This window comes from Erythrolamprus reginae, chromosome 2 (assembly GCF_031021105.1).
Source record: "Erythrolamprus reginae isolate rEryReg1 chromosome 2, rEryReg1.hap1, whole genome shotgun sequence".
Lineage (NCBI taxonomy): Eukaryota > Metazoa > Chordata > Lepidosauria > Squamata > Dipsadidae > Erythrolamprus > Erythrolamprus reginae.
The window spans coordinates 312,078,337-312,092,736 of record NC_091951.1 but is presented as its reverse complement, the minus strand read 5'-3'; the positions used below and the strand labels follow the sequence as shown (position 1 = coordinate 312,092,736).

Sequence of the window (14,400 nt, the reverse complement as noted above, 5' to 3'; positions counted from 1 at the left end):
TATGATGGACTAATTTTGTTTTGTTTTGTTTTTTTAAAACATCGGTGGTTTGTTTCTACAACCTAGCAGTCATTGAGACAATTTTGATTTGAATCTGAAATCACAATTATGTCAGTGATAGCTAATTTGGCTTCATTTCCATATTCTTTAATAGTTTAGGTAGGATTCAGTCTATTTTTCTCCTGCTTTTTACTCTGAGCTGTTTGTTCTCCCTAACATCTGTGTAATAAGGAGCAGAGAAAATACTAAAGCTTGAATGGTTTTGTGACCTTTTCATTGAGCTAGTTAAAGATACAGATCTGAAATAGCAATGGCTGTTTTACTGTCACATCCATGGCAGATTGGATTACAGCCTGATTTGTAGAATGAAAGCTCCTGTTACAAAATTGTTCCCCTTGCATCCAAAAACCTCTTCTTCCATGAAGGAGGAATCGAGAAATGCTTGTTCTATGCAGAATAAGTTAGAGAAAAATAACCTCAACTTCATTGAGCATGTAATGTGTGCAAGAATTGATAAAGAAGAACGTTGACCCCTCTTCTTTGAGGGAAAGGACTCAGTGAAGTAATGACATTTTGTTTTCTCTGCACAAAAATATGTTAGAGGGAAAAGGTTGTGTTTGGATTTGTTGCATGTCCTACTGTAGTCCATAGGCTGGAGGTTGCCTTGTTATTCTCACCCTTAATTTTTCCACAGTTAATTGAATTAACTAAAATAGTATAATGACAATCAAATCTGAAAGTTAAATGCAATATGGTTATACCATGAATTCAGCCTAACAAATATACTGCTCAAAGAAATTAAGGGAACACTCAAATAACACATCCTAGATCTGAGTGAATGAAATATTCTCATTGAATATTTCATTTGCACAACTATTCCATTAGCACAACAGCATGTGAAATTGATTGTCAATCAGTGTTGCTTCCTAAGTGGACAGTTTGATTTCACAGATTTACTTGAAGTTATATTCTGTTTTTTAAGTGTTCCCTTTATTTTTTTGAGCAGTGTATCATATTTTCTAAACCTGTTGTTCTAACTATCAGTATTCTGAGGACAGATAGGCCTCGATTTACAACTACAGTTGAGTCCAAAATTTCTGTTCTGAAGTTAGAAGTTTGTTAAGTGAGTTTTGCCACATTTTATGACCATTCTTGCAACAGTTGTTAAGTGAATCACTGTGGTTGTTAAATTAGCATCATGGTTATTAAGTGAATCTGGCTTTCCCATTGTCTTGGCTTGTCAGAAGATTGCAAAATGGAATCACATGTCCTTGAGACACAGCAACAGTCATAACTATGAATCAGTTGCTATGTATCTGAATTTTGACCACATGATTATGAGGCTGCTACAAAGGTTGTAAGTGTGAAAAATTGTCATATGTCACTTTTTTCAGTGCTGCTATAACTTTGAACGTTTCATTAAATTAATTGTAAGTTGAAGACTACCTGTATTTTCTGCTATATATTGTGCAACTTACTTCTAAATAAAGATTTATTTGGCATACATTTTGATGGTGGGGAAAAGGAGGAAGGATTGTCTGTAATTTACAAACTAGCTTTTCTTATTGTACAGTTGCAACCCTCCTTCGGTGCCCTATCTTGGAATGTACCTCACAGATCTGGCATTTATTGAAGAAGGAACACCAAACTTTACTGAAGAAGGCCTTGTCAATTTTTCTAAAATGCGAATGGTAATTTTTTTCTACAGTTTTTTTTAAAGTTATAAGGGTTTATAGGTATTAGTATGTGAGATTATATTTCATAGTGCAGTAGAAATTTAAAAAGCAATTGCTGATACTTGTATTTACAATCAATGTTCTATCACCATCTACTGGCATATTTTGGGGAATCAATATTGTAGTCTTGATTAATCCAGTACCCATCACATCCATAATATAGACATTCACCCAGTCAAATCTCCTTCTCTGTGTTTCTGACAACACAGAATCATTCCTAAACTGGATTAAAAGGCACTATTTTAGAAATACAGAACCCATACCCATTTTTTCCTATATGTTTTAAACTCAAGGGAGTTAAATGTAACTCACAACAAAATTAATCTACCCAGTAAAGCATAGAATGCTCAAAGTCACTCAAAAACCCATTTTGCATACTCTCAGTTATGCAAGGAGCTGGAGAGAAAGAAAAACAGAAAAAAACCAACTTTGTCTACTGTAGAATTTAAGCCAACCCAATAGCATCAAATATATATTTCCAAATCTTGTTGGCTCCAGTTGATAAGCCACACACATTGTTGCCTGTTTGGACAATCAGGGAAATGCTGTTGTGAAACAGCTGTTTTAAGTGGAAAGTCCAAAATAATAGTAAAATTATAGTTTTTTCCTAGTTTAATTCTACTGGGTTGGAGCATAATGCCTGCTTTTGACAATCTGTTCAGAGACCAAAAGAGCTCTAGAAAGAAGAGCAAGGAATATAAACCTTATTATATTTTACAATTTTATATAGGAAAATTAGAATTCAAGCCACTGTTCCAAAATTCAACCAGAAATTATCATTGATATGTTTATTTAACAGATATCGCATATTATCAGGGAAATACGTCAGTTCCAACAGGCTTCCTATCGAATAGAGCATCAACAAAAGGTACAGTATTTTCATATCTTCTTTTCCACTGTATACAGTTTTTTACCTTATTCTAAATATATTAATAAATTATGCCCCATATTTTTTTATATAGTATGTGAAGAGATTTGTGACTTAAAGTTTCAGCATTATACTGGTGTAGACTTTCATGTCTGGTATCTGTTGGTCAGTGTTTGGTTTCAGGGCTTAGTGATAATGTTGATACAGCTGAATTCCTGATGTTAAACCAGCAATTTAAAATCGGTTGTAAGTTACTGCAGACCCCGAAATATTTATGATTCAAAATTCTGCCAACTGTCGGCCCCCTTACCCCTATGGACACATGATTGAATTTGGCTGTTTGCAATATCCCATGGTCACATGACTGTGGTTTATGGGGTTTTTTTTGTTGGAAGCTGGCATCTTCCTCAATATATAACTACAGTTGAGCCTGAAATTGCCAATGCTAATCAAGACAGCTGTTAAGTGAGTTTTACCACATTTTATGACCATTCTTACAACAGTTGTTAAGTGAATCAATGCAGTTGTTAAGTTAATATCATGGTTATTAGGTGAAATAGGCTTCCCAATTGACTTTGCTGTCAGAAGGTCACAAAAGTTAATCACATGACCTCGGAACACTACAACATCAAAAATACACACCAGCTGCCAAGCTTCTGAATTTTCAACACATGTCCACGGGGATGCTGCAATGATAGTACCAGTGAAAAATGGTCGAAAACCTATTTTTTCAATGTCACTGTGATTTTGAAAAGTCTCTAAACAAATGGGTGTAAGTCGACTAATTCTAAAAACTGGAAGTGCTGATGGCAGAAGGCTCTGCCCGACCACCCAAAACACTTCTGCGCGTGGGCAGAAACATTGTGTGCAAGCGCACATGCAAACTGGTAGTAAAGGGGTTTAGAACCACAACTGATTCACAGGTGAGGTGATCTACAGTAGTAATATAACAGTTGGTGGGGTGGGGGGGGCAAGGGGGTGGGGAAGGAGTGGCAGAAGCTACACCCCAATATTTGCTAGAACTCTACTTCTTTTTGCATGTCTGTAATGTGACTACACGGAAAAGGAAAGGGTTTGCATTGTGACACACAGAAATGGATTGCTGCCAGTTCTGACCAGTTCACCTGGTTTTTTTTACTGAATCACATATCTGCTTCCTCTCGTGTTTGTATCAAAGAAGATTGAAATATTGACAGAAACTACAATGATGATGTATAATGATTCCAACATTCCAATGAGACCACATTTGGAGTACTGTGTTCAGTTCTGGAGACCTCACCTACAAAAAGATATTGATAAAATTGAACGGGTCCAAAGATGGGCTACAAAAGTGGTGGAAGGTCTTAGGCATAAAACTTATCAGGACTTAATGAACTCAATCTGTATAGTCTTGAGGACAGAAGGGAAAGGGGAGACATGATCGAAACATTTAAATATGTCAAAGGGTGAAATAAGGTTCAGGAGGGAAGTGTTTTTAATAGGAAAGTGAACACAAGTACAAGGGGGCACAATCTGAGGTTAGTTGGGGGAAAGATCAGAAGCAACGTGAGAAAATATTATTTTACTGAAAGAGTGGTAGATGCTTGGTAACTGAATTTAAACATGCCTGGAATAAACATATATCAATCCTAAGATAAAATACAGAAAATAGTATAAGGGCAGACTAGATGGACTATGAGGTCTTTTTCTGCCGTCAATCTTCTATGTTTCTATGTTTCTAACATCACTAAACAATTGTTTCATATTCTTGTTTTCCCAGGTCACTCAGTACTTGTTGGACAAAAGCCTCATCATAGATGAGGACACACTGTATGAGCTATCTCTAAAACTCGAGCCTAGATTGCCAGCCTGAGAAACCAATATTATTATTCTTCCACCACCCAGAACTTAGTCTAATGGAAAAAATTATGCATGGCATGCCTCTACAGAATGCAAGGGGCAAAAGCTGAGAAAAATTGAAATTCCCTTCTCCATTAAAGGGATGCAGAGTCTCACAGAGATACTTTTCCAGAGAAGCAACTGTTGGAGGAACGGAGCCATGTAGCACAAATGTGGGTCAAATGGTTGTTACTTGACAGAAGTGAAGAGATTTCAAAACAAATAAAGGACTAAAGAAAAGATGGGCAATAACAGTAGTGAGCCAGTCAAGGAGACAGCAGAATGAAATATGAATATAACATTTTGCTGGAGTTCAATCAATGATAGCATGTTACTAGAGGAAGAAATCTTGTCTAACTATCTTTGGATGCAATTCAAAAAAAGCATGCTTTATTTAGGTATTTTGACCAATTTTTTCCACTTTATTGTCTATTGTTAAAGAAAGAGTATTTGTAGAATCAACAATGTAATATATAACAGTGTTACAGTGTTCCCTCGATTTTCACTGGGGATGTGTTCTGATACCACCCGCAAAAGTCGAATTTCCGCAAAGTAGAGATGCGGAAGTAAATACACTATTTTTGGTTATGAACAGTATCACAAGCCTTTCCTTAACACTTCAAACCCCTAAATTACAATTTCCCATTCCCTTAGCAACCATTTAGATTATTACTCACCATGTTTATTTATTAAAGTTTATTTAAAACAATATTTATTAAAGGCAGACGAAAGTTTGGCGATGACATATGACGTCATTGGATGGGAAAAACCTTGGTATAGGGAAAAAAGTGTGAAATATTTTTTAATTAATATTTTTGAAAAACCGTGGTATAGACTTTTTGTGAAGTTCGAAGCCGCGAAAATCGAGGGAACACTGTATTTCCAGAATAATCTGTTCATATAATCCCTTTAGCACAGTGAGAGATATTAAAACAGGCAAGATGGCATCTGCCGTATCCACCAGCTTGCCTGTTTGATACCCTGAAGCTGTTCGTTTTAACTGAAGAGGTCTGTTCAAAAATTAATTTTCCTATATTTACTTTTTTTCCAAACCGAAAGAAGACTGAAGAATATCAGCGTGCCATTATGAATACTAGTTTAATAGTCCAAATATATTCATTCTCTAATAATAGCAATATGTGAGATGATCTGGTATGCAGATTAATGCATGGTTGCTCGATATACAAGCTTAGAAGGGACTGGATTGATATTGCAGTGTTGTGGCAACCCTGTCTCTATAGTAGGTTAGTCTCTTTGGTAATTTGTACGTTGTTTTCCAATAGCACATTTCTCATATAACTTTAGTTAAAATATATCTGTCTTAATGGGATTGTGATGTCTTCTCCTATGTACTAATACAGTGGGGGGGGGGGTTCTTTCATATTGGAAAATAGTTCTAATCAAATATCCAATAATGTCAACCTCTTGCCTTCTACCGCCACTCCATTGAAGACAATAAGTAACCCTCAGTTCTGCATTGGTGTCAGAGATTAGTGACATAGTCAGTAGGTTTACCTGACAAATCATAGGAATAAATCATATATAATTTTGATGTTCCAATGGATTTTCATGCTCTTTAGAACAAGTTATAAAGATGTAGATTTTCTGAATCTTTTTCTTTTTTGTGGATAACACTACACCCTATGAACACACTGTTTGTATACAATCATGACTCCAGGATCACCTTAATAATGATTAAAGCCAGTTTCTATAAGTGTAGCTTGCATTCAAACAGTTGCTCTGCCATGTACATAAATAAATAGATTGCATATTTTCTTCTAAAGAAAAGAAAATTTCCAACACTGAATAGTACATAAATTCTACTGTTTACTTGGATTGCAGCTGTGATCTTCTAAAAATTACAAATTATTTTGCATAATCATTTATATTTTTGTTACATGTCAATTCCTGTATATGACATTTCCTCACCATGAATTCTAGATTACAAGATTGTTGGAACAGCAGTAATTTGTCAAATCCCTGGAAAGTGAAAACATATTTATCCTATATTTTTAAACTTTGAAAGAACAAATAATATTTTGATCTCACATTCTCCATATTGACTTTGGAAGGAAGTATATGTTTAAATATTTGTTGCAGAAATTACTTAGGAAGAAAAATATTTTTGTTTATCTGATTTGAATAAGTTATTAACAGATTTATTTTTTTTAAGTCTATGGAGATAAGATTACTTATAGATCAATTTACATTTTCAGACATATACAGTGGTCCCTCGATCATCGCGAGGGTTCCGTTCCAGGACCCCTCGCGATGATCGATTTGTCGCGAAGTAGCGGTGCGGAAGTAAAAACACCATCTGCGCATGCGCAGATGGTGTTTTTATTTCCACCGCAGCAGCGAGGAGCCGAAGATTGGGTTTCCCCGCCGCCTCGCTGCTGCTGCTTGTCCGCGTGCGTGCCGCCCGCCCCCCCCCCCGCGCTGTTGCTGGGGCCGCTTCTCAGCTGAGAAGCGGCCCTGGGGTTTCCCCGCGCGCGCGCGTGCCGCCCGCCCCCCCGCGCTGTTGCTGGGGTCGCTTCTCAGCTGAGAAGCGGCCCTGGGGTTTCCCCGCGCGCGCGCGCGCGCCGCCCGCCCCCCCGCGCGCCGCCCGCCCCCCCGCGCTGTTGCTGGGGCCGCTTCTCAGCTGAGAAGCGGCCCTGGGGTTTCCCCGCGCGCGCGCGTGCCGCCCGCCCCCCCGCGCTGTTGCTGGGGCCGCTTCTCAGCTGAGAAGCGGCCCTGGGGTTTCCCCGCGCGCGCGGCGTGCCGCCCGCCCCCCCGCGCTGTTGCTGGGGCCGCTTCTCAGCTGAGAAGCGGCCCTGGGGTTTCCCCGCGCGCGCGCGCGCCGCCCGCCCCCCCACGCTGTTGCTGGGGCCGCTTCTCAGCTGAGAAGCAGCCCTGGGGTTTCCCCCCCCGCGCGCGTGCCGCCCGCCCCCCGCGCTGTTGCTGGGGCCGCTTCTCAGCTGAGAAGCGGCCCTGGGGTTTCCCCGCGCGTGTGCCGCCCACCCGCCCACGCCGTTGCTCGCGCCTTACCGGGGCAAGAGGGGGAAGACCCAGGGAAGCCTCTGCCCGGCGGGGAAACTCCACCATCTACGCATGCATGGAAGGGCACGCATGCGCAGATGGTGGAGTTTACTTCCGGGTTGAAAACTCGCGATATAGCGTTTCGCGAAGATCGAGATCGCGAAACTCGAGGGACCACTGTATACTAGTTCATTGATTGTTTAATTAAAAGTAGTCTCCTTAAATGGAAAGAATACATAAACCAATTGTTTAAAAATGCATTTAATATCACTTTTGAATAAACAGAATTAAAAATTGTGCTTTTCCAAGGAGTCTCAGCCACCAGATGAAAAATCCCCTTAAACCTCTCAGGAGCATTACTGTTTAAAAAAGGGCGATCATTTGATCATATTTGAGAATTTATTACTTAGTGCTAAACTCTGGCAATGGAAAATTAATCTGTGGGGGGGGAGGGGGTTACCATCTCCATTTCTAGTATATTGCCAGCCCAGAAAATCTAGTTTTGTCTAATTACGGATCACATCCATTATCTGCTTATTATGAAATGGAATCATTCTAAAGCCCTATTTTTATATAACTATATGACTGCACATTTAAAGGAATTATAAAAATATTCTGTTAAGTTTTCAGAACTTCAATAGGAATGCTGTAGGCATGTTTAAGTATTTCTGGTTAATGAATATGGTAAATTTCAATGTGAACAATGTTATTTATAGATATTTGTTTATTATTTTTTGTTGAAGATGATTGTTTTTTTCACAAATGTCTTGTCAGAAAAAGATAATAGCAGTTTGAGCATGATAGAAGCATGAATTATATGACCACCAGATAATTTACTGATATTTTCATTGTGTTAATAATAACTTTTAAAATTTCACATACCAGTTATTTAACAGAATTACACTAATTTCCAAGGCAGGACTTTTTAGGTATTTTCTTTCGTCTAGAATGAATCTGCTTCCCTTCTTCACAAATTCCATTAGAAGCTATACATTATTTTGTGAGAATTGTTTGTGAATGTAGTGATTTGTAATTTATTTTGATTCCCTTGTATTTCATTTTATAATATTAGCATTGTCTTTTCATGGGGCACTTGGCCTATTTTGGATTCTAAGTGCAGCTGAAGGTGCTTATATCTGTTTTTATCCTATTTAATTTACATATTTCATTAAATTATATGACAACTATTATTCTGTGTGGTCCTTGTTTTCTGACCTTTTTGTTGAAAATCTTTAGCAAGCTTCATTAATTGTTGTTAACAAGGATTCAACATATATTTCTGCCATTATGAGGGAAGTAGTCAATATTATATTGAATATTCTCCTAAAATGTGATTCTCCTAAAATGTAATTCCTGGAAGATTTAATCAAAGAAAAGAAGTTCAAAGTATATTAGAATCATTCATGTATTATTGCATTTGTACAGACTCTATATTGTGGGCCTTCCATTCAAGCCAAATCGAAAATCACAACTTTCCTTTTTCTAACTACAGTCTGTTGTGATATCCTTGACATTCTATTCATTAATTATCGTTATTGTAGTTTCCTGAATAAATGCCAATAGACTTAAATTGTGTAGTTGAAATAAAAAGGGGTAGTAAAGCCCTTCATGGCATATCTCCGGGACCGCCTTCTCCCTTCTGCCGCATGAATCCCAGCGACCAGTTAGGTCCCACAGAGTTGGCCTTCTCCAGGTCCAGTTGACTAAACAATGTCATTTGGCGGGACCCAGGGGAAGAACCTTCTCTGTGGTGGCCCTGACCCTCTGGAACCAACTCCCCCCAGAGATCAGAATTGCCCCCACCCTCCTTGCCTTTTGTTAGCTCCTTAAAACCCACCTCTGTCGCCAGGCATGGGGGAACTGAGATATGCCCTTCCCCCTAGGCCTATACAATTTATGCATGGCATGTTTGTGTGTATGTTTGGTTTTTAAAATTAGGGTTTTTAAAATTATTTTAAATATTAGATTTGTTATATGTTGTTTCACTATTGTTGTTAGCCGCCCTGAGTCTGCGGAGAGGGGCGGCATACAAATCTAATAAATAAATAAATAAATAATAAATAAATAAATAAATAGTAGTTTTACTGCAACCTAATTTGCTAAATATATCATTGTATCTCTAGCAGTTGTTTAACTACAGTATATCTCAGTGACAAAGTTATCTCATTTGTAAAATAAATATAGAATACATTATGGTATATCACTCAAATAGCCTGTTAAAACAGCAATTTTTAATAAATAATTAATGGCCCACTTGAGCTTCATTATAACTAAAAAAAAACTATAAACTTTTTCAGATCAGCAGTATTAACAATCTTTTAAGAAAATGGCTTTTATCACTTATTTAAAAACTTGCACTAATGGAGCTTTATCCAAATTTAGATGTGATGTCAAGAGCCTATTTCTGCTTGCCTGATTTATCTTATAGACAGGGATGCTCCTTGTCTGATGTAATTTATGTCATCATACATTTATTTATTTATTTATTTATTTATTTATTTATTTATTCAATTTTTTATGCCACCCTTCTCCTTAGACTCAGGGTGGCTTACAACATGTTATCAATAGCACTTTTTAACAGAGCCAACATATTTTCCCCACAATCCGGGTCCTTATTTTATCCACCTCGGAAGGATGGAAGGCTGAGTCAACCTTGAACCGGTGATGAGATTTGAACCACAGATCTACAGTCAGCTTCAGTGGCCTGCAGTACAGCACTCTACCTGCTGTGCCACCCCGGCTCTATTATAATGATCAGTTGGGGAAGGGGCAGCTGTAAACTTATCTTAAAGTGATTCTGATTACAGCCAATATCAGCCTCAACCATTTTGACATTTTGCCTGTTCCAATACTGCATTCGTATTTTTAAACTTTTAGTTCAGGTTGTTTGCTTTTCACCTCTCTTATTGGATAGCTTCTCTGAAAAAAGTGTACACGGTAGACACACAACAGCGGCACGCAGATCCATATCTGAGGACACGTGAGGCGTTGCGCTATGTCAGCTCCAGTGTGCTGGCCAGCTGATTTTTAGGTTTCTTTTCGGACGTTTTTGCTTTCCCCAGGCTTCAAAAAAGCCTCCTGAACCCTGAGGACAAACTTCTGGTTCGACCATTGGGCCGTTTTTCACCATCTCCAGGCTTCAGGAGGCTTCCCTGAACCCCGGAGATGGTCAAAAACGGCCCATTCAGAAGTTCAGAAATGAATTTCTGGTTGGCCAGTTGGGCTGTTTTTCACCATTACCAGGCTTCAGAACTCCGAAGGCTTCAGTGAAGTCTGTGTGCATGCATTGGAGGCAGTGTGTGTGTGTACGGTGGGGGGGGGGGGTTGTTCACATGCATGGAGGCAGCATGAGGGAGTTGTATCCATGCATGAGGGAGGTGATTGGTGGGGGCACATGCATGCGCTAGTGCACATGCACATACCCAGTAATGGCCAGCCAAAATTTTTACTGTCACACTATGGGTGTGGCTTATTTTGTGGGTGTGGCTTAATTGTCATGTGACTGGAAAGAGTGGCTTGCTGTTCTGCCGGCGTGTTTCAACCGCCCGTAATTACAGGGTAATTAGTCCAGGAAGACACACACCACACAATAAAAGGAAAACCCCAAAGTTTTTATAAACAGAAAAACAGAAACAGCTCCCTTTTTAAATGTCCAAGGGATTTTCTGGTACACAGAAGGCACAGGTGAAATGCAATCCAATTGCTCACCCAATAACTGGGAAATTGAGTCCAATTCTAAAGTCCAGAGAGTCCACACACACAATCCTGAGCAGCAAAAAACCACGATCTTGATGAAACAATGAATCAGACAAACCGCCATGAGGCTAACACACCAGGCTGCACTTTTATCTGTAGCACTAATTACAGCAGCCCCACCCAACCACAGGTGGCCTCATTTTCTCTTGTAATAATCCTTCAGTTGTTGTCTCCTATGCATCACTCTACACATACATGGATGTGTCATTAATTCTTGTTCAGAATCCAGGGATGATACAGATGATTGATCTCCTCATGGACTGTCTGCCAAACTCCCCTCTTCCCTGTCACTCACGCTTCCTTGGTGAGAGGAGACAGATTCTACTGGAAGCAAAACAGGTAATGTGGATATCTCCCCCACATCCATCTGCACATTGCTTGGGGCAGGAGTTGGGCCAGAGCTAACCACAACACTTGCCGGCCATGTGATCATGTGAACATCGTTCAAGTGAACTTTTAAGTCCTCAACTTACAACCTTACCAGTGTCACTCGCTGGGGTGACAATTTGCTTCGTGTTTCCCGCGCTCTCCTTCCTGGGTGCTCCTCCCACATTAGGCTGGGTAGCTAGGCAAACGGTTCCTGCCAGAAGCATAAATGCTGCCAGCGCCGCTTCCACCCATGCCTTCTGTTTGCACCTCAGGCGGGAGGTGGCTGTGTGACGCTGAAGGAGAGCCGGGCAGGAGAGAGGGAAGCTCATCCAAGGCCAGGAAGGAGGAAAGAGGAAAAAAGCAAGGAGCGCAGATGCAGCAGCAGGCGAAAAAAAGAAAGCCAAGCCAAGACCAGTAATCCAGGAAGTGACAGCTGCTGATCAGCTGGATCTATGCACGCATCTTCATTTCTGCCGGTGGAACTGCATTCCACCCCATCCTGCCTGCTGCCCACCCCTTAACATACCCCTTTTGGCACCCAAGCCAAAAAAAGGTTCACCATCACTGGTCTATGGCTTCAGGGCTGCCAGTCTGTATGTTGATGAATCTCCGCTTTTCTGCATTCCCAAGAAGACATTAAAAGATGTTCTACATCTAACCGATCTCTACAATCCTGAACAATTTAAAGGTTATTTTTCACACATAAATTTTGGGACTTTTCCTTTTAGAGGCAATGTTTATGTAGCTGCTCATTTCCCAAGTTAAAGATGTCTGCCATTTGTCACTTTAAAAAAAAAAAAAAATTTGACGTATTTAAATGGCTGCCAACTCAAATAATGCATTCTGGACAATGTGCAATAAATGAACATATCAAAAATGGTTCGTATTATTATGAAAAAGCAAACAGTTATGATTTCATGTTAATGCCTTATTTTACTGCAACAGAGAAAGTTGGAAGTCAATGTTTCTCCCCCCCCCTTTTAATCCTAACTCACTTGTGTTCCCCCTTTTCTTTCCCACTGCATCCCTAGGGAGTTGGGTGGGATAGAAATTTAAATAAATAAATAAATCAGGCAGTTTCACAAATGGAACTACAGTGATCCCCCCATCATTGCGAGGGTTCCGTTCCAGGACCCCTCGCAATGATCGGTTTTGCGCGAAGTAGCGCTGCGGAAGTAAAAACACCATCTGCGCATGCGCAGATGGTGTTTTTACTTCCGCCGCAGCAGCGAGGAGCCGAAGATTGGGGTTTCCCCGCCGCCCACGCAAACTCCTCGCTGCGAACTTCAAAGGACTCAGTTGGCGAACTTCAGGACTCAGTTGGGAAGCCGCGCGGCTGTTTTAAAACGTCGCCGCCGGCATGTCCCGAAGCCAAACGAACCCGGGTGGCCGGGCGAGCAGCGAGCGAACGACAGGTGGCCGGGCGAAGGGCGGGCGAGCCGGGCAAACGGCGGGCGAACGGCGGGTGGCCGAGCGAATGGCGGGCGAGTGGCGAACGGCGGGCGAGCCGGGCAAACGGCTTTGCCCTCCCGCCAGCAAGAGGGGGAAGACCCAGGGAAGCCGCCCAGCAGCTGATCTGCCCGGCGCCATCTACGCATGCGTGCCCATAGAAAAAAAAGGGCGCGCATGCGCAGATGGTGTTTTTACTTCCGGGTTCAAAAATCGCCATATAGCCGTTTCGCAATGATCGGGGTCGCAATACCCGGGGGATCACTGTACTTCAAGAAGCAGGTATGTCTTTTTTTGGGGAGCTCTTCCAAAGAATCAAGTTACCTGATTGCCCTTCTGGCACTGGGTACCTAAAACACATCCTTGGCACAAATCTGCAATACATATCAGGGTGTTTGTGTGTAAGTGTGTACACGCGTATATGTGAGGGGCAATGTGGGACCAGAAGGGAACAATGAAAAAACAGGAGGTACACTATCTTCAGGAGAGGTAAAAGCTACAGATGAAAATTTACAGGAGTGATCGTGCAAGTACATGAAATTATGAACAAAACTAATTTCAGTTTATTGTTCAGTTCTCCAAACACAGCCTAATCCATATGAAAAAGGAATTTTGGGATGGAAGTAATTATGCAAGGTTTTGATACTATGTACTTAGAGCTTTCATGGACAAGATAACTGAAATCTAAAATGTTTAATTTTTAAGCATCAATTTCTGTTAGAGACAATTACAGTGGTTATTCTAAAATGGAAGCAAATTCTGACAAATTCTACAATTTTTCTATTACATAAAAATTGAAAGTCACTGGAAACCCATTATAATTCCTTTCTAACAAATAAAAAACTTATTAAGCGTTTACTGCACAAAGTTGTTATAACAATCTGTGTATTCTCCTCACATTTTACTTTTAATATTAAAATTCTGATCTGAAGTCTAAACTTACTTAGTAAACCTTTCTGTTCCTACCCCGGGCAACAGCTTTGACAGGCTGGCCAAACAAGGTTGAGAGTAGCCAATGGGTCATTGACCTTCGGCAAGATAGGGACTTGTCTAGTTCTAGTGGACTGAAGACAGGTTCCAGTGGACTGAGAGGATGAAACCTACAATAATAGGTCAACGGTCATGAAGGCAGTATCTTCAAGCGATGTGGTACCCTAAGAGCATGGCAAGACACCAAAGACGCCCTGGTCAACCACTAGGAGAAAAGAAACTCTGACTGCAAACTTCCACCAACTTGTGGCTATATCCATCATTGGAAAAGGCTTTAGGAGTAAACCTTGAGGTAAAATCCAGAGCAAAGTCCTGAAAATAGATAGCTCCTACAAG

At 40.5% G+C, this 14,400-nt stretch overlaps 2 protein-coding genes across 3 annotated transcripts in view; both read left to right on the top strand.

The window, feature by feature from the left end:
* The window catches only part of RASGRF2 (Ras protein specific guanine nucleotide releasing factor 2), a 111,374-nt gene extending 106,665 nt beyond the window's left edge, over positions 1–4,709 (top strand). For both annotated transcript variants that reach the window (XM_070743085.1, XM_070743087.1), the window contains exons 25-27: positions 1,574–1,691; positions 2,536–2,604; positions 4,364–4,709. In XM_070743085.1, the coding sequence (XP_070599186.1) occupies positions 1,574–1,691; positions 2,536–2,604; positions 4,364–4,456 (280 nt within the window). In that variant the 3' untranslated portion in view covers positions 4,457–4,709. The remainder of the gene's footprint in view (positions 1–1,573; positions 1,692–2,535; positions 2,605–4,363) is intronic.
* The window catches only part of FAM151B (family with sequence similarity 151 member B), a 786,337-nt gene that overhangs the window by 302,797 nt on the left and 469,140 nt on the right, over positions 1–14,400 (top strand). The window lies entirely within an intron of this gene.